Raw genomic sequence first — 26,008 nt, 5'->3', positions numbered from 1 at the left:
TTTACGTATTACAGCAAATTCCACAGGCGTTAATTCGAACGTTTATGAGTTATGAGATATAGCGAAAGTGCTGCTCCGTTTCTAAACTTGTCTTTACTAAATTCATTTTAGCACTGGCGGTAAGCGCTAATACATAGTGGTGCTAACATGCTGTAGTAGGTGCTCAAAATAGCCTAATACTGTAAATTATTGTTGCCGAAATGTTATCCTTAAAGTACAACGGAATTTAACAGTACTCTCAAATCTACTGTAATTATTGCTAAGGACCTTTGCGGGATGTTATTAAACGTCAAGTGTTTTGTAATAACTAGGGTACTGACGAGGTTGTTTGGTAACGCGAGAGACAGTTCTCTCTTTTTTTCTCCAAATGTCACAGAAGGACGACTCTGAAAGTGACATTTGGGAGTATAAACCTCTTGGGAAGAAAAAGAAGAAACAAGAATCAGCGTCTGTCAGCGGAACTGTGGCCAAGAAAAGGTGTACGTCCAGAAAAACCTCCAAGAAAGACACCTCTTCAACTGTCAAATCTCCGTTGGATAAAAGATGTTTGACCGTGAACGCAACTGGAAATGAAGATGTCAAACCTTCTGTTATTAAAGACGAGCAAAACTGTTTAGAAGCCCTGAGCACACCCTCGAAAACAGTCCAAACTGACCATAATGGAGAGGGACCATCGTCTGGAGACTTTTGTCCTATTTGTCAAATGCCTTTTTCCATTTTGGTGGTTCAGTCTCAGAGATGGCATGTTATTGAATGTCTTGACTTCCCCAGGGACACATGCAAAGGTATTTTAAAACTTAGTTTGAACACTGATTTATGCAGGACAGATTTAATAAATAGCAAACATGCAAAAGTATACATTTATTGAACAAGTCTTCCACAACTCACCTGCTATCTGTTATCAGTGTGTTTAATGTGTTTACATGATATCTGTTTTAATGAATGGAATGATTTACATCAGGAAAAATCAGTTGTATTATCCACTTTATATATTTTATACACTGTTTAGTTTAGGTTATTTGTCTCAAACTTTTAAGTAAAAAAAAAAAAAAAAAAAAAACAATTAAAGCAAGAAGTCAATTACATATGCACCCATCAGTGGTCATTAATCACAGAAAAAGTAATGAAATGCAATAAATTTAACATAAATATACATATGAATCAACTCATAAACATTGAGAAGGGACAGAAAGAAGCAATGGCTTGTCTAGTCCTGCCCCTTCCTTACTTTCAGTGTCAGATTCATTACCAAATATGATTCCATCATCGACTATCAATCACACTAAAATAGGTAACAATGAATAACTACTCATAGCATCTTTGTATTGGTTAACTGTAGCCCTAGTGTGTATAAATCATGCTTTTCCAGAAACACATGAAGTAGACTATATCTTATAGTTGTCAAAAAGATGCAGCAGAGCCTCTAAATAAAGAAGAGGTAAAAGGTTTCATCGTGGCATGATATATAGGCCCCCCCCCCCCAAAAAGTTTAATTTACTGCTGTGATTATATTTCAGCAGCAGTTCTTTATTCCTAAATGATGCAGCGAGTAGCTTCTCATTTCATCAACAACCGTCAGAGTCCAGATTGACCCTGCTCCAGAGTGATGGGTGCATCAGGGTGAGAAGAGAGGCAGATGAAGTGATTACCCATCATGCCTAGTGCCTACTGTACAAGCCTGTGGGGGCAGTGTTATGGTCTAGGGCTGCTTCAGGTGGTCAGATCTAGGTTCAGCAATGTTATGTGTCCAAAAGATGAAGGTAAGAAATGTGGCAACATTGAATAAGTTTATTGAAGTGATGCTACGGTGAATGTGTGCAAATTTGGTCCAACATAATAGAGTGCAAGAGTTTTGAGGGGGCTAGGCTGTGTACTTCATGTAATGCCATTTGATATTATATTTCATTTGACACTACCAATGTTGCAAATTTCTATGCCCTTCTTTTATTTTCAATATTTAGTTTGTTGCAATATTTAGATCCAAGTAAAAAACAATTGACAGCAAAAAAAGGAGGTCTTAAATTGCCTCCTCAATGGTCTCCAATTCCATTAACTGAAATCTACAGAATTCCTGAAATTGTTTATTAATTTAAGCAGTATGCAACTAATGAAGATTTAAATTAATGTGCAAGGAACAGACTAATGCTGTGTTTTATCTGCTCATACAGAATGTCCTGACGGCCTCCTGTGCACCTCAACCATTCCAAACCATTACAAGAAATACAACCACACATTCCTTGCCCACAGTCGAGCAACTGGAGATGCACAGCTCCTCAGTCTGTCCCAGCAGGCAACGACTAGTGGGGACTCTGGCCTGGGTTGTCTCCAAGGATTTAGGAAAGCTGATGGGAATGACTCTACCTTAGAGACATCACAGGAGAGTGTCCTCAGTGTTTCAGTGCTGTCTAACAACAGTGCCTCCTCTTTAAATAATCACAAAGGAACACCACCTACTAAAATCACTAATGGCCTTCTGTTACTGCGCTCACCCGGACCAGAGGATTTTAAGAAAAAGAAAGGGTGGTCATCCTTAAAAGGCCAGAAGTCTCTCAGTTCTTCCCAAGAAAGTAAATCAGACCTTTCATCTACTCCAGCCAAAACAGAAAGTAGAGATCAACCCGGTGATGGTCTTCTCAAAAGTGAACTTTCTCCTTACAATGATGAGGCGATATCCTACTCTCCTCTCTCTGAGCTTCCTGTAGAGACTGAAGTGAGCAAGAGTGAAGCAAGGAAAGCCCTTTTTAATAGTGACACATTGAAAACTGAGGATGATGACTCATTAATGCTGTACAGTGACAGTTTCTCAAGTGAAGATGAGCTCTTTACTGAATTTCTTGATAATTTTGAAACCAGTGATGGTCCGATGAAGAAATGTGTTCTGTCAGATACCCAGCCGAATCCATTTGCCTCATCAACACAGAGTAATCAACAGGCTACCTCTGCAGTTGCTGCAAATACATCTGCTCCCACAAGGGAAAAAGAAGAGCTTAAAAGTTCAACAAGTGTTGGCAGTGCCTGTACAAACAGCATTCAGTCTCCTCAGAGTATTGTTTTAGAGCGCTTGCGAGAAACTATTTTAAACTCCGATAGCCTGCCTTTTAAAAACTTGGATGACAGCAGTATTCAGTCAGAGAAATTTCAAACCATGACACCTTGGAAAATCCAGAGCAAGACAGGTCAGGCTTCTGGTCTCAAACAGATGGACATTGGAGTGTTTTTTGGAGTCAAACCCCTCAAGGAGAAGGAGAAGGAGGCCAAGAGTGGACCCCGTGAACCCAGCAGTGCCTCTGGTGAAACCACAGGTGAGAACTCAGGGCAGAGACGACAAAGGAGAGAAAGACGAGGGAGAAGTAGGGCCACCACAGTAACCTCAGGAGACACAGTGACTGGAGGTAATAATGAAGGAGATGCTCAGAGAGAATCAGGGAGAGGTGGGACCAGAGGATGGAGACGAAGAAGGTGGAACAGAGGAGGAGCAGATGGGGAAGTTGAACAGTTACCACGGTGTCCGTTCTACAAGAAAATTCCAGGTCAGTGATAGAATGACAAATTGTTGCATCAGTTTAAAGGTTAATTATGTTTATCTTTTGTGATAGAGGTGTTTGTAAAATTTTCCCTAGGTACGAAGTTTGCCATAGATGCCTTCCGGTATGGAGAGATTGATGGTGTTACTGCATACTTCTTAACCCATTTCCACTCTGACCATTATGGAGGGTTAAGGAAGAACTCCACATTCCCAATCTATTGTAACAGAGTAAGTTAAGATTTGATCTCCACAAGACCATGACCTTATATTCTTTATGGTATTTCAGTATTTCAGAGAAGTCTTTGGTTTAGAAGAACCTTAAATCATTTTTTTTTTTTACAAAGGAGAGGAAAGGAAAAGTGTGTCAGTTACAATATGTCTGCGCTTTTGCATGTTAATAAAATAGGAGTTTCCATCCAAAGGCCTGTTAGTTCTTGAATACTGCAGAACAAATTGGCTGCTTTGATTGTACAGCGAAAGGTTTTTTTTTTTTTTTTCTCTCTCCAAAGAATGCTTTCTTCCTCAGAATGCATAGAGGGGCAGCTTCATTCATTTATCTCACTACACTGCATTAGCTTGGGGTAATGAAAATATGGTTGCAGTTAGCAGCTGTGAATACCAATTTGTTGGTTCGTCTTTCCATATTGGAGTTTTGTGGGGTGGTTTTTTTTTTCCTTAATTTGAGGACCTTTAAGTTGTTTCTTGCAATTTTACGTGACAGACATATTCAGCTCTAGCCGTGCCTGGATATATAGTAAAACACATAAATAATTAAAATGTAGAAAGCTGTTAATATGGTTGTCTTCAGGTTGGTCAAATGAAACACGTAGATGATCATATTGAGGGGTACACAGTGTGCTTCATTAATTATCACAAACGGAGTAAAAGTGGTCACACACACTAGATTCGGTGCAAGTCCTGCTGTCAAGTGGGTCATCATATATCACAGTGGAATGTGTGTTCTCTTCAGATACAAACTAAAAAGAGACTTACTGGGACTCCGCAGGGATTGTCTTTATTTGGTAGGTCACAGAAAATCAACTTTGGTGCTAGGTGGGTCACAGCCCAGAAAAGTTTGATTAGAATCGATGAGTATGTTTCCATGTAGATTTTGAAAAGGAACTAATTTTATTTGTCTAGCATTTTTAAAAAATATATATTTTCTTTTTTGTATATGTTTCTCTGTTAAAGGGGGATTAATATATTGATTATTATTGGTGGAAACTGACATCTTTTGCCTAACATAAAGTTCTCCCGGTCAGATAACAGGGAACCTGGTGAAAAGCAAACTGAAGGTGGCAGAGCAGTACGTCCACATCCTACCTATGAACACACAGGTCACTGTGGAAGGAGTCAAGGTCATCCTTTTGGACGCTAACCAGTAAGTCATCCATCATAGAACGAGAAAGCAACAGACCATCCATCACTGATGATATGTTAAGATGTGTGACGGCTTTGAATAACATTCAAAGGAGTGACTTGGCACAGATCCACTTGTAACCGGACCATAAAAAGTGTTGGTTTATGTACAGTAGAGAGGGATACTGCAGTCATCATCATTAGCATAAAATTCTCATTAAGGTTTAACATCTTAAATTTTGCTGAGGCATTATGACTGTCAGTTGAATGTCTAAAGCCAATTTCACATCCACACAGCCTCAGGCTATTTATGTAAATGTTTTTTTTTCCACTCAAGAATAAAAGGCTTCTTTTTTTCTACAAAATCTGAGAGAAAATAGAAGTTTAGGTCTGACTACACCTACAAGTGATGGCCAGTGCATTCTGTAGATTTCAAATTAACCCATAAAGATGTAGTGCTACTTTTGTGCCAGTTCCAAAATGCATTTTTCTCTCTTTTCAACCTTTCATAAGTGATTTATCATTATTTATGATAATATAATCCTATGTATTCTGCATTTTTTTTTTAGTGTAAATCATGTATTTTTTCCTCATACTTAATTCACAGATCATGCACATGTTTATGAAAACTCAGAGTAAATTCAAATGTTCTTACTTAAGAACAGAGAAAACTGGGAAAAAAGTGACTTTTTCAGCAAAAATATCAATAACTGAATGGAAAAACCAGTGTCTCCGTCCACTGTCATTGATCCAACTCCATGGGTTTTACTGGTGAATCAGTGTTGTAGAAGATGAGTGTTTCGATGTTCACCACGGAGCCTCTGAACATCCAAACAGGTCATAGCTGATGACCATGAAAAGATGACAAACTGTATTTTACATCAGTTGTTTACATGTATTGATAGGATTTTAGTCGATCAACAGGTATTAGATCAGTTGCTGGTTTTGGTCAATGGTGGATGTTTGGATCTTTTTGGGTTAAATATGTGCAATGACCCTTTACCACAGATATCTGCAGCTGTTTTACCATTGGCTGGCTTCTCTTCTCACATCTGTCCACCTGTCTAGTTGTCCAGGAGCTGCGATGCTGCTGTTCTTCCTGCGTGATGGACAGACGGTACTTCATACTGGAGACTTCAGAGCTGATCCGTCGATGGAAACCTACCCAGAGTTACTCAACTGCAGGGTGCAGACACTCTACCTGGACACCACGTCAGTAACATCTCCTTGCATGAGCACACTAAACATACCAGTATAGTTGTTGAATCACCAGAAGCAGATTATTGTGCTTGTACTATGCTCCTAAATGCTGTCTGTGTGACCAATTTCTTTAATTATTTAAACAGATAAGCTCATCTTTATTCATATAACTCCAAATCACAGAAAATAATCTCAAGCCTCTTAACATAATATCAAGATCTTGAAATGTTATATAAAGAAAAGCCCAACAGATCCACTTAAAGCAAGTACATGGCCACAGTAGGAAGTGAAAAGAAACTCCATTGAGCTGAAGAAAAACAATGCTGAATTCAGTTTATGTTTGCATTGTAAATAAAAAAATCTGTATTAATTTGCACAACATTTCCACAGCTGTTGATCTCACGAGGGTCTGTAGAAATACCTCAGATTTTGGTCAGTAGAGGGTAAAATTATAAAAGCTCAAGATAAAATTGTGTGTAAACTATGCTTGGACAAACCCTTGTTTCTCATAGAATTCAAACCATGAAGCCTCAGATAATGTTGGAATGCAAGTGTATTCTTTACATTGTGTAGATTTCACCACAACAGCAGTATATGTGTCGGTTCTAATAATAATGATACACTGACTTATTCAACCATTGATTTATAGACAAATGTGATCATCTCAGCACAGATCACATGGAGCATCTGTTTTATATTGATTTTTGTAACGTGTAAGTATAGTTCTTCTACAAGTTGTGTTGAAATTATATCTATACAAGCATATATAACTGTTGTAGTGGTATGCGATCTTGTGGACAGACTGTGCAAAACTATTTAATTTTTTAAGTGTTTAGAAAAAAATAATTGAACAGTACTACAATTTTGATAGAATCCCAAAATTGCAGTATCATTCAGTTCTTTTCAGTGTGTCTTTAATATTTCATCAAATCATACAGACTGAACAACACAACTATACTATATACTTTTCCCTCATGTGAGTTACTTTACACTCCTCTTGTCCTGATAGGTATTGCAGTCCTGAGTACACTTTCCCAAAACAGCAAGAAGTCATCAACTATGCGGCAAATACAGCCTTCGAATTGGTGACGCTAAACCCACGCACTCTAGTGGTGTGTGGCTCCTACTCTGTGGGGAAGGAGAAGGTCTTTTTGGGTAAGGGCACTTTCGTCAGCAGCATCTTGGGGTGTATGATCTCATCTTTGAGCTCAGTATGTGTGTGGTTTCAGAGCGCTTATAACATACAGTACATGCCAAATATTCTTGTCATCACTTCGGCCAAAGTGAGAGCATTGGGAATAAAGAGTAGGCGTTTTTAGTAAAGTTTAGTTTATCTAGCTCCTTTTGAGGATCTGTTTCAACTAAGATGACAGTGACTAATTATGGTGAAAATAAGTTTTATACCAGAATCAGTTTGATAATTAGACAGGTTGATCATAATGACATGTTTTTTGATAGCTAATTATATTACTGAAAACGACATGGTAATTTATTCATGTAATCTCACATACAGTGATATTACCGTGATAGATTACTAAGTAAGGCCCTTCCACCAACACGAAATGTTGGACGTGAAGTCAAAATAAATTACAAGTGTGTTTTTTGGTTGTTTTTTTTTCCCTTCTGTAGCACAATATCACTGTCTAATCTTTACTCGCTTTAAAGAAAGGTCATCTGAGATTGTGTCTTGTATTGAAGTGGAAAGGATGTGGGGAGTTGTGGATTAGACTGTTTCCAGAAAAAAAAGCCTCAATATGTGTTGTCCTCATGTGGCCACTGAGGTCCTCTTGGCACACATGAAGCATTCTGCTCTAGTGAAGTGCACAAAACCAGTGTCGTCCTCACAGAGCCTGGATGATTTGCATAAGTCTGTAATGGAAAATGTACATTGGGAAGGTCTCCTTTAAGTTGAAACTAATAAAATGGCAGCTAATACAGAACACATTACCCTAACCCTGTGTTCTCTGTATTTCTGCTCTTAAAGGGACCCCGGTAGAGGATTAAATGTCTTTATTCTTATTTATTCTAATCATTAGTCACTTCATTTTTTCATGAGAAGTACAGCAGCTCAACCTTATCCTTGAATTTACACAAAATGTCACAGAAGGTTAGAACATAAATATAGACAGGGTTTCTGCAGGGTCTTATGTCTTGAATTTACAAATCTGCATTTAATACCTTTTAAAGAGTCTTTAAAAGGAATACAATTTTATATATTAGGTCTTAAGTTATGTTGTCATAAACTTATTCACTGTATTGTGTTTAAATGTGTCTGGGAAATGTTCAAGATGTAAAGAAAGTAACAGTCTACTTACACCATGTTCAGACAGCAGGTTTTAATGCACAATTTGGATTTTTTTGGTGAAATCAGATTTGTTTTTGTGTGTGCTCGTTCATATTACACATTAAATTAGACTTCTATTAGTTTTGAGTATGAACTGAACGCGACCCTGAAGTGAGACAGAAAAAAAGTCCTGACGTAGTATGTGACTACGCAGGCACTAAATATGTTTTTCCCGCCGCTCCTCCTCCTGGGACGCAGAATTGTGGTGTTTGCCTCATTTCAATGACGTAAAGGTTGAATAAATGTGACCTGGCCTTTCAGACTGAAGTCGTATTGCAGAATATCAGACGTGTCAGATTTAGGACCACATATAAAAGTGGTCTGGGTAGGATTTGAAAAAATTGGATTTGTGCTGTTCAAACTGTCTTTAACAGATCAGATACAGGTCACATATGGGCAAAAAAATTGGATTTGGGCCACATTTGCCTGCAGTCTGAACGTAGCCGTAGTTCCACCTGTTCCAACCTGACAATTTATATTGAAATTAGGAACCAGCTATTGCTAACTTTGCAGGCTTCGATGACAAATGACTCGGAACAGTGGGAATCAAGGCGTTGGAGTAGATAAATAAAGTTTCCTAAATTCTAGGAGTCATGAATTTTTGCCAGTATGGCTGTGAAATAGGCATTAATTTCTGTTCTAAGTGGTCTTAAAAAGTCTTAAATTGAACTTTTAGAAACCTGTAGGAACCCTGAAGGAGCATATTTTGATTATTTCATATCTAAAATATGATGTAGCACATGTTTAATGATTTAAATAAATTATATATTGAAGGCAATTATTAGCTTTATTTTGAAAGTTTATTTATAGTTTAAGCAGTTTGAAATTATACGTGTGACAAATATAAAACACTTTTCAATTATATGCAAATCCCAAACCTAGGTCTAATATGTGAATATATTGACAACAAAACAAACTTTTTTCTGTATAAATTCAATGTAAACTTTTGATATTCTGCTTTTGAAATATTGTTTCTTGTTTGTTTTTCAAAATCAGCTTTTCCTCATTTGTGTTACTGGTTGCCAAAATTGGGTTTTTGATGTCAATTTAATTAGAACTTATTTCATTATTAAATCTGCAAAGCAATCATTTTATATTTGTGTCCAGGTTTCTGCCTTACATTTTCACTCTGGAGAACCCACTGCAGCAAAACAAGGCTCATGATATAAATACATAAAATCATTTAATAAAACGCTGCCTGAATCTTTCATCCAGATGCAAAAAAAAACATTGAAAGAGTGAATTATGACAGAGTGAAATAAGCAACAGAACATAATAGGAAGCGATCATTAGACAACCAATGACATCATCACATCTCACGGCTCTAAAGGGGTAACACCGGGGTAAGTTTGTCTGGGTCCTGGGCTGAAAATGCCTGGTTTTTCACATTCTTTGACCTTACAGAGTTGTTGTTCTGCTCCATTTGCAGCCCTGGCAGAGGTCCTGGGGTCTAAAGTGTGCCTCTCTAGAGACAAATACAACACCATGTGCTGTCTGGAGTCAGAACAAGTCAGACAACGTATAACCACCGACTGGAAGGCAGCCCAGGTCCATGTACTACCCATGATGCAGCTCTCCTTCAAAGTAGGTGCAGCCATCTCATTTTCCATTATCTGATGTGAAAAGACCAGTCATTATGGTGCACCCTTTTTAAAAATGTTCTTTTTTTAGGGGCTTGTTTAGGAAATTAAGCACCTTCATGATTGGAGAAAAACAAACCACAAACATATCTTATCAAATTCATGTCCCTGAGGCAGTTTTCTTTGTTTATTCACAGTATGTGAACCCGTGTAGAGCGAGATGGGTTTAACCATTTCATTTAATAATAAACTACTCAGCGAGATGAGTGGGAGTGGAGTTGGATAATACAGCCGTGCACTCATCCTCAAATGGTCTGTAGATTTCTTGTTGTTTATTCAAGGACTCTTTTGATTCAGCTGACTTTCAATTACAACACATCGCTCCATAATTAATCACTGCATTTATTTATTTATTTTTTTTTGCCACATGCATTTACATCACCGTTTTTAACAATGAATTTTGTTACTTCCTTCCCTCATAAAGTTCTGTGCATATGCAAGTAAACTAATTAGGAAACGGTAATTGTGATGACCAGGCGCATCATCTCCGTAAAAAGACTAAGCCGTTTCATTTTGCCATCTGTATAAGCACAGATAAGTCCCAGAGTTGATACAGTGCACGCATCACCAGGCACAGAAAAGGCTGACGGCAGTTTAGGTTTTTATTTGGACACTGTGTCGCTGGGCAGATAAAATATTAAGAAGAGCAACTGTAACTTCAGCTCTATAAAGTGTGCATCACAAATTGATTCTGTTGAATATTTAATCAAAATGGCCTGGATTTCAATATTACCCAGTGCAGTTTTTACATCACAGGAGCTGCAGAATTTTGATGAGAAAAAATGTTTGAATGAACACCAATTCCAAAAAAGTTGGGACATTGTGTAAATGATAATAGAATGAAATGATTTGTTTCTCTCATTAACACATTATTCACAGGAGAGGATAGAAAACATCAAATTCCAAATGTATCTTATTTTTGTCTTAATCATTCATTGTCTCAGGTTAAACCGTTGTTTTCTTTTCTCTTGTAACATGGGTTTTTAGTCCAACAGCAAGGTCCGATGAACTATTGGTATTAATTGGCGTCTGTCTGTAAACAATTTTTCAAGAATCTTTTTGTCCAAAACCATTGTATTTGTTGCGGAACATCTTTGGAGTAAGTTCTGCCAAGTGTGTTCAAAGAGTTGGGAAATAGTGATTGACAAATTTCAAAGTGCTATAACTTGAAAAGAGTTGAAGATATTGATATAATTACTATTGGCAATAGATAGGAAGTCACATGGGCTGTCATTTGATGCTATGACCTATGACCTTGAGTGACCTTGAAATGTCAAACAAATGTCAATTAATGCCTCTAAATATGCTGTTGGACTACAGGACCCTTGGTCCTATTTTTCTTTTTATTATTTGTGTTTTACACAGCATCCTCTCATTTTTAGTGTGCGGGCTTTATATCATAAGTGAAACACTGCAATGGAGAACATAAGAAAACATAATTTTTTGGTTCAGATCTCATAAGGACACACATTTTTATAATATGCGTCCCCACAACAAAAGTGGCTCATACCATTCATTCATTATCTGAACCCGCTTTATCCTCATCAGGGTCACGGGGGTCACTGGAGCCTATTCCAGCTACTTATGGGTGAAGGCGAGGTGCACCTTGGACATTTCACCAGTTCATTGCAGGGCTGACATATAGAAACAATCAATCACACTCACATTCACACCGATGGGCAACTTAGATTAATCAATTAACCTATCAGTGCACGTGTTTGGGTGGTGGGAGGAAGCCCGAGTACCCAGAGAGAACCCACACAGACACGGGGAGAGCATGCAAACTCCCCACAGAAAGGTCCCACCCCCATCGACTGGTGATGGAATCGAATCCAGGACCTTCTTGCTGTGAGGCACAAGTGCTATCCATTGCACCACTGTGTCACCCACTGACTCATATCCGTACCACAATTATGAACTTCTCAGATATCGTCTTAAAAGTGCTTAAAGTTGCTGGTTTTAACTACCTTTCAGCATTTACTGCACCTCTGCGATTGTCTTTTGCCTGTTTTTTCAGTCTGTAGAAAATCCACCCTGTGACACCGCATTTGTCTAATCAGGCATTTTCAGTCTGATATGAGGAGTAAAAATGTCATTGACAGCTGTAATTACAGATCGCTGATCAGATTCCACCAGACGCCACATAAACACAATTCTGCTGCTCTGTCTCATTATGGAAGCTTGTAAAATGGCTTCACTTTTCCATAACAGCATGAAATGAGGTTAGTTAATCTGTATTCATATTTAATCTTTTGATTTGAATTGAGACGAGAGAACACAAGGAAGTCTGGTGTTTTTCTTCTTTCCCAATTTCCACTCCTGCAGCTTTAATGAAAAGACTATGTAATTAAAGATTAAAAAGTCCTCAGTAAAGTACATAACAGTCACCATCTTCTTCATTTTGTTTCCAGAAATTGCAGGATCACCTGGCACGGTTCTCAGGACAGTACGAGAAGCTGGTGGCCTTCAAACCCACGGGCTGGACTTTCAGCCAGCAGGTGGACTCAGTGGAGGACATATTACCTCAGACCAGCGGCAGTGTCTCTATTTATGGTATGTATTTATCCTTTCCTCAACATGAATGAACCAGAGAGCATCTACGGAGGATGGACAGTAGTAACCTGTAGTGAATCACAGGTCAGAGCAGTGGTCAACAATGTTTTTAAAGTAGTGATTTAAGTCTGAGGGTGTTCTACAAACACCAGTGACCCCCGTCATAACAGTAGATGTTTTCACTGTTGTCTTGCTACTCTGATTATTTTAGCACAAGCAATTTCCCTGCCAAAAATGTTCCCCCACATTGTTGTGTTTAGTCTAGAGCTCCCTCTTTAGGCAAACACAGGTATCAAATAGAGTGCATGAATGAACTATGGAAAGTGTGTGTAATCAACACAAGGGTTGTGCAGATTTTGTGTGTTGAATCATGGAGATCACTATTGCACAGTGGCTTAGTATTAAGACCCAGTAAAAATGGGCCATGACTTGTTTTTTTTTTTTCCTTCGCTGCTTTCTTCCTGCCCTCCATTTGATTTTCTGAATAGATCTATCCACAGCATTAGCCATCTGGCCCAAAACCTACCATCACCGGCTTTTGTGATACACACACAGTCTTATAATTTCGTCCTCCTCAGCATTTTATGTGTCAGTGAGGCGGAAGCCAATTTGCACTCTTGCTGCCTTTTTTTTTTTTTTTTTTTTTTTTATCTCTCCTCCTTGTTCTTTCGGAGCCATATGCCGCTGCTACTGCTACTAATATTGCTCTCTGCATGTGGGAGGATTTACTGTATACTCGAGTGGGCTTAGATTTAGCTAGATCTGTTTAAAGCAGCAGAGCACATCAAGCCTGTGGAGGAGTGAAAGAAGAACAAACCTCGCTATTTTCCCCTTTGCCTTAAAAAAATACATTTATTTATTTTTGTTTTGTTTATATCGCACCTTCTTAAAACAATGTTTACAAAGTGGTTTACAAGGTAATATGACACCAGGAAATGTAAAAATGACCTCAATAAAACGCATAAAGCACCAGTAACCATGTAATGCTATAAAGCACAAATATCAACAATGTAAGAAAGGAGTTAAAATGTAAAGTGCAAAGATCAGGGGAAAGCAAGTCTGGAAAAGTGCATTTTAAAGAGAGTTTTAAATTAAGAAATAGATCTATCCATCCTAAAGGTCTCCTGGGAGGCAGTTTCACAGACCAGAAGCCCAGATGGCCAATGCTGTCATCTTTATTTTTGAGTGTGGAAGTTTGGACCACTAGTAGAGCAGCCTTTGAGGATCTCAGGCGAGATGTTAAGAAATGAGAGCTGTATCTTTGTGCCAAACAGTTCAGATCTCTAAAAGTAAAATTGGAAAAAAAAAAAGAACCTACAGTCTCCAGTGCAAAGATGCAAGTATAGGTGGTATTAGTTCCTGTTTTTCTGGTGCCTGTTAAAATTCTCATGGATGCTCTCTGGATTAACTCTAGTGAAGCTATGTTTTTGCTGTAGGTGGAGAAAAGGGAATTACAGTAGTCAAGCCATATATGGGTAAAATCATATATTACTTTTTCAAGAGTTCTGGTGGTTAGATTTTTATTTTTATTTATTTATTTATTTATTTATTTAGAGTCAGAAGAAATAAGATCGGAGATAAAAACACTTATTTGTGTACTGTGGGTAATGAAATAGGAGTACGAACCTAGAGAGTCTGTGATTTTAATACAGAGGGAATGGAGCCGATTAGAACTAAAAAAAGAATTAAAGTCTTATTTAGGTTTAAACAATTCTTTCACTTCCCTCTACTTCATGTCTTCAAGGCTGTTAAATGGATGATCATTTGGATCACAACTAAGGTAGTTTAGGGTGTCATCTGCATAACGATGGAAAATGTCAGATCTTATGAGAGATTATAATGACACCATGTAAATGGAAAACAGATCTAGGCCAAGCACAGAGCCCTGAGGGACCCCACAATATGCCCTAGGTGGAGGAAAACACTCAAAATCTAGTCTTCAGGGGATGATGCAAATCACTCAAAGGCTCCTGTATTAATTATCATAATTTTGTTTGATCTGCTCAGATAATGCTAATATAATGAGCATCTGGTCTATGTGATAAGGCAACGCTCCCCTGATTGTGTTACCTGGGTTATCATAGGGCTGCACGATTTTGGCCAAAAACAAAATCCCAATTTTTTTTTTACCTCTAAAAAGTCAAATTTCGATTCAGGCTGTAGCCAGCATGTCGTTTTCGTGTGCAGCCCGCAATGCAACATACTGCTTCCACTCTGGAGTGTGATGAGGTTTGAGGTGATGAAATAAGATGGTTGTACTGCTGTCTTTGACAGATACCACCTTCAGGCTGAGTTTGCAACGAGGAATGGTTTGGTCTTCGGAAACTACGTAGCTGTACCAATTCAACTCAACTGACTTGCTTTTACAATTTTTAGCTACAAACTTCTCACTCTTCTTAGCAAACGCCATTTTTGTGCTAGTGTGTGGAGACTAAAAACTGTGGAGAATGCTCCTACAGTTGGTAGGAGGAGCCTACGGTAGCCCAAAGGTGTGCAGCTGAATGAAATTTGATTTGACGATTACCCTTTTTTAAACATCATCCTAATGAAATAATCCGATTTCAATTTAAAATTGATTAATCGTGCAGCCCTATGTAATCATATTGTGACCATATAACTTTTGACATGTCATGTCATACCAAACCACCTGTACATTCACTGGCCAAATACGGAAGAAGAATATTGTAAATGAGATGAAGTGAGCTCAACCAGCCACTGGATTCCATACCAAGAAGATTTCCTTCCTATTAGAATATGAGCTGAGATGATGAAAAATAAGTATCTGAGAACAAAATGCAGCAGTTAAATATGATGCCTTTTAGCGTTTTTACATTTGTATTCTTTGAAAATTGTGATATTTAAAGCTATACCGTATGATGTGGCATTTTTACACTTTTCTTTTGTCATCTTAAAATGCTCCTAATAAGCATGTGTCAAACTAAAATCTAAAAGAAATCCACCAGGTTTTGAAACTCAAAAATGTTTAATTCTCATATAGTTCTGATAAAAGTCGGACCAATCATTTTAGTCGGTCCGAATGAAATAATTGGTCGAACCTGGCTGAGCCTCCTGTCAATCATCCATTTGGCCGTTCAGCATCCGATCCATTATCGCGCTCCGCACCTGATATGCGTACCTCTGAATCTGACGCTTCACTCACGCTGCTCCTCCTGTCATGGACCACAGTCTACTGTCTATGATGTGTATGGATAAAACTCAAATGCACATGTGGAAGGAAAAAAACGGATTTATTAACATCAACAACAACTAAGGGGAACAAACAGGAGTCTGATGAATGAAGGATGGAGATAAAAGTCCGGAAGTCAGCTGTACTGGACTGAACAGACAGGTCTGCAGGAAGCTCAGCTTTTATGACTGCAGTACTGATTCAGGTACATGTACTTGGTGTCACACAATGTAGGATTATGTAGGATGATAAATGTATGGACTATGAAACCTCAAATGTCCACGGAAAATTCGCGGAGGCCGCGCGTTCACAGTGCGGGTGCTGGGCACCTCATCAGCTAAAGACACTGACCCAGCGCTGCACAGACCAGACCTTTAAATTCAGGGTCTACTGATGGAACAGGGGCCGCGGCAGGTGGATGATGGATCTGATTACTGAGGGAGGGGTCTACGGACACGCTGAAGTGGACCGAACCTCCACTTCCACCTCCGCTTCCATCACGCGCATCAGGTAAAAGGAAAGCGTCAGAGCTCAATGACACTGAGGGATTTACATGCAGTTCTATCAGGCTGCCCTCCGCGTTGAAATCCGACGCAGAAGGGGTACCCCCTGCGTCAAATAGTGCCGAACGGGGCTCTGACCATGCTTCGATTTCTGACGACTTGGGATGAGCGGGCGGGGCTTTGGAGGGAGGCGGGTTGTTCATGTTCAAACTTTTACTAAGTGCTGTGAGAAATGCCACATCGGTAGGTATAGCTTTAAGGCAAAATCTGTTCAACTAGTTACACTGAAGCAGCCTATGAGATGAACTGAAAACCCTCTTCTGTTCTCTTGACAGGAATCCCGTACAGCGAACACAGCAGCTTTCTGGAGTTGAAGCGTTTCGTCCAGTGGCTCCAGCCGTTAAAGATCATCCCAACGGTAAACAACGGCAGCTGGGAGAGCAGGAAGGCCATGGAGAGGTGTTTCAGTGAGTGGATCATGGAAACCAAAGCTAAACTGTGACATTTATCTGTAAATTGTAACTGGACTCTGGATCCACTTCACTGCTTGTTGGTAATAATACAACATCATAACAACAGGAAACAAAATAACACGACACATTTCATCGCTTTTACTGTCATTGCTGCTCATTAACGCCCAGAGGAGCAGCTTTTCATCGCAGTACAAAAGGGGCCACATGATGAATAGCATCCATGATTATAGTACAGTTTATTCACTTGTATGGAAGGTTAAGGTTCTGATCTTTAATAAATGTCTGTGTAAACATGATTTAAAGTCCTACGTGGATCACGACTGTAATTAAACCCGTTTCATCCAGAAGTATTGGACATCTGATATCACATCCACTTTGTCCCCAGTATACTGTAAATGCTGCTTTATGATTGTGCAATTGAATGAATGAATGGATTGTTTATTTTGGTTTGTACATTAATAATTTCACTCAGTACAATAATTATAAGAAACATGAAAACCAAAAAAGGAATAGGCTAGAAGCATTCGCTGATTTTTTTTTTTTTTTGCCTATCCTTTTCACCTGATACACTACTTGCATTAAATTCCTTTTCTACTGTGTATTTTTTGTATGTAAATAACATTTGTAGGCAAATAAATAAATGTTTTAAAAGTTATTTTAATAAGTCTCCCAGTTGTAATTTTTTTTGGTAATATTCATACATTTGTTTTGCTTGCAGGGTTTACCGTAGAGGTTTCCAGGATGCTAAAGCTCACATTGGACTAGTATTACCTGTGAACATCTGGTTATTTGTAAAAATTATGTAGGTTGTCTATGATCTTAATCCTGTACAAATCTAAGAAGAAGTAAATGAAATGCCCTATTTCAGCAAATATGCTCAAACAGTAACGATAATAGTCTAGTGTGAGCTGACATTTTGTTTCTGTTGCACATTTTATTCAGCCTGTCTCCTGGTCCAGGACAATGAAAGAGCAAACTCAAAACCTGTCTTCTCTTGGCCTCTTTTTGAGACGTCAACAAAAGTGACATCTCAAAATAAAAGATGGATAACATCAAGTATGGAATATTTTTCAGCAGACATCTGTGAGTAGTGAGCCTGGAAGTAAAGTCAAGTAAAAACAGATGTTGTTTATTCCATGAGAATATGCCGGATGTAACACATTTGGTAGTTAAATGTCCAAATCACCACAGATTACACTGGTCTTCTTTTTTTTATTATTTGCCTCAGATTAAATGTGGTAAATTCTACATACTTTAATAAGATAAATTGAAAACAAATGACAAAAGTGCTGATTATCAGATGCTTTAAATGTAAATGAAAGTCTTCTTACACATATATATTGATTTATGTACATTTATTCAGTAGATTTGTAAATCTTCCACTAAAAAGAACCTGAAAAGTGACTGTTTTGTGATGTGCAGACAGTGTTTTGAAGTAGATCTGGTCGCTTTGAGACAAATATTTCTTTTGACTAAAACCCATTCTTTCATGAAATCTCAGAATTTCACATTTTGACCCAAGACTGTAGTGACTCAAACTTTTATTTGTAGACCAGTATTATATACAGTTTGTACAGATGGTTGAAATCCTTGAATTTCAAATGTTTTCAAGTTCTGAAAACTGCTTTAAAGCACTTGCAATTATAACCCTGTGATGCTATTTATTTTTAATATTAACTCTGTCAGTTTAGATGCCAAGACAAAGCTACTTACATAGAGGTGATACATTTTGAAAAATAAAACTTTGTCAAAGAAAATTAGCAGGTCCTTTCAGGTTGACTCCAGATACATTTTTCTTCTTAGTCTTTGTCTCAGTGTGAATGTCTGAAGAACACCAAATGGCTTGTCTTTTTTGGATAAAACTTTGTTTTCTCCTTTAATTTCTAAACTTTTTATATTATGAAACATAATTTTAGATGTTTATACAGTAGCTTAATACAATGTACATTGTGATAAAAAGTGAAAAAATAATTATGAGTATATGTGTTCCTGTAGATGTATTTTACCCCAGCGATAAGGTGGAAAATGCTGGAAAATGTTGAAAATTACCCTTAAACTTGAATCTGACCTTGAAAAATGTGTACAAACCCTGATTATACTAGTCTAGTGGTGTTGTGTTGTTGTAGAATTGAAAGTAAATCGTTACAATATGCATTCATATTCACATATTTTAAGCTATCACAGTATTTTCCCTAAGGTGATAGAAGACAAGTGCACTGGTAAAAGCCATTTTAGTTATTTTCAATACCCTCCACATTGACTTTAACTCTATAAAGCCTGAACCATTAAATCACTGACAGAAAATTCCAGTTCTTTGGAGCCTTTATTGGTCCTTCTGAACAACCCAAAGAAGTTTTTTTTTCCAATATCAATTTCCATGTATGATTTTCAATTTTGTATCATATTTGATACATCAGGTCTCAATGCTCAAGTATTATTTTTGAACAAACAAATACAGAATATAACAAACACATCTAACAAATTGGTAATTCCTTTTCAAAATTGGCAAAGTTCTGCCTCCTTCATTAATGACAATCTTGTAGTGTCACTGGAAAGGCCTCTGGTGAGTGGATTATTATTAGTATTTTATTTTACCACAAGAACAGTGACAAAACAGAACAGAGCAAAAGAAAAATGGATAAAAGGAAACAGTACAGATGAATCCAAGACTTGCAACCAATGGCGAAGAGAGTACGAAGTTAAAAACAACATAAATAAGTTCTAGAGTGTATGGAGAGAGAGCAGAAGGGGAGGGGGCAGAGTCAACACGTGTAACAGTCAACTAGGGAATGTTGTAGTTTCTGTTTAAATGTACAGAGTGATGGGAGAGCTGAAAGTTTAAGGGAGCTTTGAAGGGAGTTCCAATCCTTTGCTGCAGCAAAACGAAAGGAATTCTGGCCAAAGACAGGTGCGGGCTTTTGGAAGAGATAGAGTAATGCAATCGCTGGACCTCAGGTGGTAGTTATTGTGGGAAAGGTGCAAAAGATTGGAGAGGTATTGAGGTGTTCTCCTTAGAAGAGTCTTGTAGATAAATAGAAGCCAATTATCAAGTCCCCTGGTGGATTATCTGTGTATTGCATGTATCTAATTGTATACATCAGGTTTTTCAAGAAAGAAAATCACACTGATCATGTAGAAGGCTTCAAAACTCATGTAACATATGTTCAGCATTATAGGGTTAACTAGGTTCAGTTGTATCAATGCTGCACAACCACTGAGTAATCATATACTTGCAATAAATCTGGGGCATAGAATTAATAATAATAATGGATTAGATTTATATAGCGCTCCTTTGGTCACTCAAAGCGGTGGTGGTAAACTCCAAATGTAGCCACAGTTGTCCTGGGGCAGACTAACAGAAGCATGGCTGTCAATTTGTGCCAACGACCACCACCAAACATTCACATACATTTATACACCAATGTGAGTTTGAGGGTGAAGTGTCTTGCCCAAGGACATAACGGCCTGACTAGGACAGAGCGGGATTCGAACTGCCAACCCTTCGGTTATTGGACAACCCACTCTACCATCTGAGCCATGGCCGCTGCTAAGTGCATAGAGGGACACTAGGGACACATCTCTACCAATATCCAGCCGCTACTTTGTAGTCATTATCAATACAACCGCTGTCTGTAGTGTTTAGTCAATGATTATGGCACACAAAGGGTTAACAGTCGGTCTCTGCTAGAAGTCCCGCCTCTAACGTAGATATCGCTCTCCGATTGGCTCTTTGGTTTTGCTAATGCACATGTGATTGGCCATACATGTGTCTGTTTGCGTGTGTGCGTGCTCGTCCGTGTATGTGTGCTTGGTCATTAGGATTTGAAGAATGGCTTCTTCCTACTCCCTTTCAGGCACAACAGTAGTTCTTTTTTTTTTTTTTTTCTATTATTTGATTTTTTGTGTATTGTTTATCATTATTATAATTTTTCTATTGTTTGATTTTTTGTATTTGTGTATTGTTTATTATTATTATCATTATTATTATTATTATTGTCGTTGTTGTTGTTGTTGTTGTTTCATATGTTTTGTATTATGTTTGTGTCTGAAATAAACTAACCTAACCTAATGTCAAAGAAAAGAAAACTGGACAGAAGACGCTTCTTTAGGAGTCAAAGTGTAAGTTAGCTCAAGGGTATAGAACTGTAGAGGCTCAACAACACAGATACTGAATAAAAGACAATATTTAATGCTAAACAGATACACTTTATAAAAGTTATTTACTTATTATTTTCATGTATTTCTATGGAAGAGAGCAACTGTTTAAAAAACACAAAGAAAATTAGTGGAGAAAATACAATAAAACCTCAGATTCTAAATGTGATTCTAGATGTGATTTTATCCATATTTTAGGGGAGTAAATTACAATAATAATGATAATTGAAAGTAAAAGCCTTTTTTGCTCAGGCAATAACTGTACCGTCAAACTCTATGATCATTGTATCCCTATTCTGTTCATATGTCATGTATCAACATATTTATGTCAGGTGACAAACAGTACAGAGGCAGGAGGAGGTAGAGGAGGAGAGGCTGGAAATTCACAAGTGATGTTAAATAATAATGGATTTGTTAGTCATGAGAATAACATTGCAGAATGCATTAAATTCTTGTATTCTCTGTAAATATTCAGATATATATTATAAACATGTCAATTACTGATTTTTTTTCTGACTATGATTGTTTACTTGTTTGATCAGCTCTACATGACGTGAAATTATGATTGCAAATGCAGTTAAACCCCATCAACTTTCAGGAATGCCGCCTTGGAGCACTTTAGTGTCCCCACCAATGTCAAAATCAAACCGACTCCCTTGCAATAAGTTATTTTACCTCATTATTATCAAAGTTTGCAAATATGATGTAATCAGTGTTTTCTAAGGCCACATTGTCTTCGATTTCCTCATTAAGACTGTCAGGTTTGTGCAGCCTGTCACTGTCACTCATGACAAATACTGCGATGGAGTAACACCAGGGCTGTGCATTGGCTTCGAAAGACCAAACTTGTTTTTTTGACGCTGTTATCAGATCTTCCAGTTTATCTCTGAGACAGCAGAGCTTACACTATGTTTCCATATCAACCCCGGTACACAGACCTTTGCAAAAATGTAGAATTCTGCCTGTGTGTCCATAGTACTTTTCTGCTCCTTTTTCCACAGAAAACATCACATTCTATATATTACACGTTGGTAAGGCTTTTAGATCACCCACAATGTAATCCTGATGAGAAATTCTGTTTTAACTCCTCCTCTGGGCATTTCATTACACTTCATCTTACTCTCCTTCTCCTACTTATACATGTTTCATTGCCTGTTTTACTGGTAGACTGATGTCATAAGCGCTATACTGCTATTTGTGCCCATAGCAAGTCATTTCTGATCACAATGGGATTCAGCCTGTTTGATATGTAAGTCTAACCAACCTAAAATTGGATTGACTGGGACATCTGTTGAAACTGGGCGTCTTTCAAGAAGATTTGTCCCACTCTTTCAATGTTTCAGTTTCAGAAAATATGGCGCGCGCAAACAATGAACAATTAGTGAAACGTTTGTGTAATCCTGTACACTCAAAAGATCATATGCGTCACTGTGTGTACATTTAGTGTTGTGCAAATGGTGAGTAAAATTCAACTGGAAATGTAAGTTCTTAAAATAACAAGTGCTCACCCTGCTTGGCAAGAAAGTAAAGTAAGTCTTTGCCAAAATTTATATTTAGATTCTTTTTTTGGCACTTGGACAGCTCAGTAAACACAACAATGACTCGATTATCCTTAGAAACAAAAAAGTGACAACCCATAATTTCAGTTTAACCCTTAAAGACCCAGTGCTATTTCAGTGGAAGTTCCCAAATGTATTTTTCTTTCTTTTAACAGTTTTTATTAAAGTTTTCAATGCACACATACAGGGTGGGGAAGCAAAATTTACAATATTTTGAGGCAGGGATTGAAAGACAGTGTATGACCAATTAGTTTATTGAACGTCATGAGAATTTATTTGCCACAAGAAAATTGACATAATAGAAAATGTTTTTATTCTATGTGTCCTCCTCCTTTCTCAATAACTGCCTTCACATGCTTCCTGAAACTTGCGCAAGTGTTCCTCAAATATTCAGGTGACAACTTCTCCCATTCTTCTTTAATAGTATCTTCCAGACTTTCTCGTAATAGTTTTGCTCATAGTCATTCTCTTCTTTCCATTATAAACAGTCTTTATGGACACTCCAACTATTTTTGAAATCTCCTTTGGTGTGACGAGTGCATTCAGCAAATCACACACTCTTTGACGTTTGCGTTCCTGATTACTCATATGGGCAAAAGTTTCTGAAAAGGTATGGATAATAGTGTTAGGTATGATTATGACATCAATATATGTTTGGTTTCAAAACAATTGACGTAGTGCCTGCTGAGAAAAAACAACTAAATGTTCATTGTAAATTTTGCTTCCCCAATTTTGCACTTAATTCAATCAAAAAAAATCTGCCAATGGAACAAGTGAAAATAATCTTGATAAGATTTCTTGAAATAATATTTTCAAGATCTATTGTCTAAAAATAAGTTCTTATATCTCACTGAAAGGTTACTCTTTAGGTGATTATGTCTTATTTTAAGTGTGATGAGATATTTTGACAAGAAATGAGGAAAAATACACTTGGTAAGATTTACATTTTTTCCAGTGTGTATCCTCCAATAACAAAATAAGGTTGAAATTTTGAATTTCAGAGTATTTCTATGAGTGTCCTATAAAGGGTTAAACATTTTACATCAGTAGATGGTTTTGGCTGCCAGTGGATGTTTGGGTCTTTATGGGTTAAAAAAAAAAACAAAGGAAAAATTACAAATTGTCCATGTTTTAAAGATCTGGTAAAATTTATTGAGAATAAATTTGCAAATGAAACACAGATTTAGTGTCCCAACACAGACTACATTTGATGCACCCTCACAAAGGATGAATTGCAGACATTCATAATACAGCACAGCTTGAGCATCACACTGAAAGAATGACTTCAGATAAATGCTCTGGATAATTTAGTTTCCAGAGCGCATATCTGCTTAATAGTTCCATTAACACTTGAAACATTAACCTTGGAGAGGCTCATGCAATGTCATGGGGAAAAGGCTTTGTCTGAATATTAACAGTCAGATAGTTTAGTCGTTGCCGTCGGACAGAGTTTGACGACAGCAGGACAGGTAGATATTATTTCCGTTCGATTCTGTCTTTGTGTGTGGGTGACAGTGGTCACCAGACATAATTTAAAAAGGATTAAAATCATCTCCCCCTTCGTCGTCTTCACTGAGTGATATTAAAACTACATTTCCAGCAAAGTGTCCTGAGGTGGCCCCAACCACTGGTTTCTATTTGAAATCAAAGAAATAGGTGAAACATGGCTGGAGGTACGACACTGTCCCATCTGCATGTTAATTCATGACACTTTCCCTGAACTATGTGAGGTTTTTAATATACATAGAAAGCATATACAGCTGTGGAAAAAATTAAGAGACCACTGCAATTTCCTGTGAAATCGGCATGTGTGCATGTATGACAGCCATTCCATTCCTGTGTCGGTCGAATTCCAACACAATCACACCTTATTCTACTGAATAAACACCTGATCAAGGTTATAATAGTTTTGGATTTTTCATTATAGTTTAGTTTTATTTAGTTCTGACTTTTTTTTCCTCTAATTTAGTTAGTTTGAATTTGTTTTTAGAGCAGGTTTGCTAGTTTTTATTAGTTTTCATTTTTTTTCTAAATGCTTAGTTTTAGTTTAGTTTTAGTATTAATTTTAGTTTTGTTGTATCTTTTCTCTTCTTCTCCGTCGTATTCAAATAAATCCCAGACAGGACTCTGCTGCTTTGTCCCAACTTTAGTCTCCATGTTTCCAGGTAGAGTGGGGACGAGAAGACGATTAAACAACAAGTGACGAGAAGTGAGGGACCGTTAAGTACCATATGGTGCCGCTAGCTAAAATTGCTAGAGCAAAATGAATCGCTTTCATATCAATCCAACCTTGACAAAGACGAAAATGTAGGGAATTTTATCCATAATTTTTATATGTTTTAGTTAGTTTTGTAAGCACACAATACAGTTTCAGTTAGTTATTGTTTTTTTTTCTTTTAATTGTAGTTCTTTATTTCAGTAAACGAAAATGATTTTTCAATTCTAGTTTTCGTCATTTCGTTAGTTTTCGTTAACGATAATAACCTTGCACCTGATCCATGTCTTATTTAAGAAGGAGAAGTATAAACACCACTACTGTGGCCATCACTATCTTCTTACAACAGGCGAAAACAGTGCTATTAGTACCACAAAAGTAATTGGATTCCAAAAAGTAACTATGGAAAACTAGTGGACTTCTGCTCTGACAATGTTCCCAAACTCTGAGGACTGGTTTTTCTATCAGGACAATGCTCCTGGCCTCAGCTAAGTCCATAAAGGTGTGGATGAAGGACCACCAGATGAAGACCCTGTTGTGTTCGGCCCAATCTCCAGACCTGAACCCACTGTGAAAACTTCTGGAGGAACATGGATGGACACAAGCCACTGAACATGTCTGAGCTTCTTGAATTTCTCTGCCAGGAGCTGCATAAAGTCATCCAACAGCAATGGTGGAGAGACAACAGACATAAAAGTGTCATTAAAAATCAGGGTTATTCCACCAAATATTGATGTCTGAACTTTAAGTTTCAACATTAGTACTGTGTTGTTTAGAAATTAACCCTTTCATGCATCATGGTCACTACAGTGGACAGCTGTTCTCTTGTATATTCATGGGTTTTGTTGTTTTAGTTCCATATCAGCCAGTATAGTGGACGCTTATGCATCATCCCAAACACTGCAATTCATACCATTACTGTAACTTCGCTGCTCTAGATAAACCTGATCTGCACAAACGTGTTTTAGTGTAAGTCAATTGCTAGTTGTTATTATACTGTAATTAACAGTTTTCTTAATTAAAAAGTTTTGGGTTTTTTTTGCGTATTATCTCTGTGAAGTGAGTAATAACTAGTATTAGAGAACACTAAAATGTGAGAAAATGGCATTAGCGGCATTAAAAATGTTTTTATTTCATAGTTTTCATACAGTATATCAATTTCTAGGGGCTTTAAATAAATGTTTCTTTGCTTCAAAAATTAAACACATAGTGTCCTGCTGAGTGGACAATTTTCTAACTCCATGAAAAATAGGTTCATAAAAAAATTTCACTTGCAGTGTTTTTTTCAGACCTA

The 26,008-nt window shown here is 37.5% G+C and overlaps 1 protein-coding gene across 1 annotated transcript; it reads left to right on the top strand.

Annotated features, from left to right (window-relative positions):
• Positions 1 to 108: 108 nt before the first annotated feature.
• Positions 109 to 17,278, top strand: dclre1a (DNA cross-link repair 1A (PSO2 homolog, S. cerevisiae)). The gene is made up of 9 exons (XM_030163217.1): positions 109 to 785; positions 2,169 to 3,530; positions 3,621 to 3,754; positions 4,789 to 4,907; positions 5,954 to 6,097; positions 7,095 to 7,240; positions 9,859 to 10,013; positions 12,481 to 12,622; positions 16,648 to 17,278. The coding sequence occupies exons 1-9, from the start codon at positions 368 to 370 to the stop codon at positions 16,812 to 16,814; spliced, it is 2,787 nt and encodes a 928-aa protein (XP_030019077.1). The 5' UTR covers positions 109 to 367; the 3' UTR covers positions 16,815 to 17,278.
• Positions 17,279 to 26,008: the final 8,730 nt, after the last annotated feature.

The sequence above is a fragment of the Sphaeramia orbicularis genome, chromosome 19 (genome assembly GCF_902148855.1).
Source record: "Sphaeramia orbicularis chromosome 19, fSphaOr1.1, whole genome shotgun sequence".
NCBI lineage: Eukaryota > Metazoa > Chordata > Actinopteri > Kurtiformes > Apogonidae > Sphaeramia > Sphaeramia orbicularis.
This window is presented reverse-complemented; position numbering and strand designations above follow the sequence as displayed.

Excerpts from the sequence above, each read along its gene's own strand:
- dclre1a (XM_030163217.1), top strand. The coding sequence starts at position 368 with ATGTCACAGAAGGACGACTCTGAAAGTGACATTTGGGAGTATAAACCT. Across the intron at positions 786-2,168 it reads CCCCAGGGACACATGCAAAG|AATGTCCTGACGGCCTCCTG; the intron begins GTATTTTAAAAC and ends CTGCTCATACAG. Across the intron at positions 3,755-4,788 it reads TCCCAATCTATTGTAACAGA|ATAACAGGGAACCTGGTGAA; the intron begins GTAAGTTAAGAT and ends TCTCCCGGTCAG.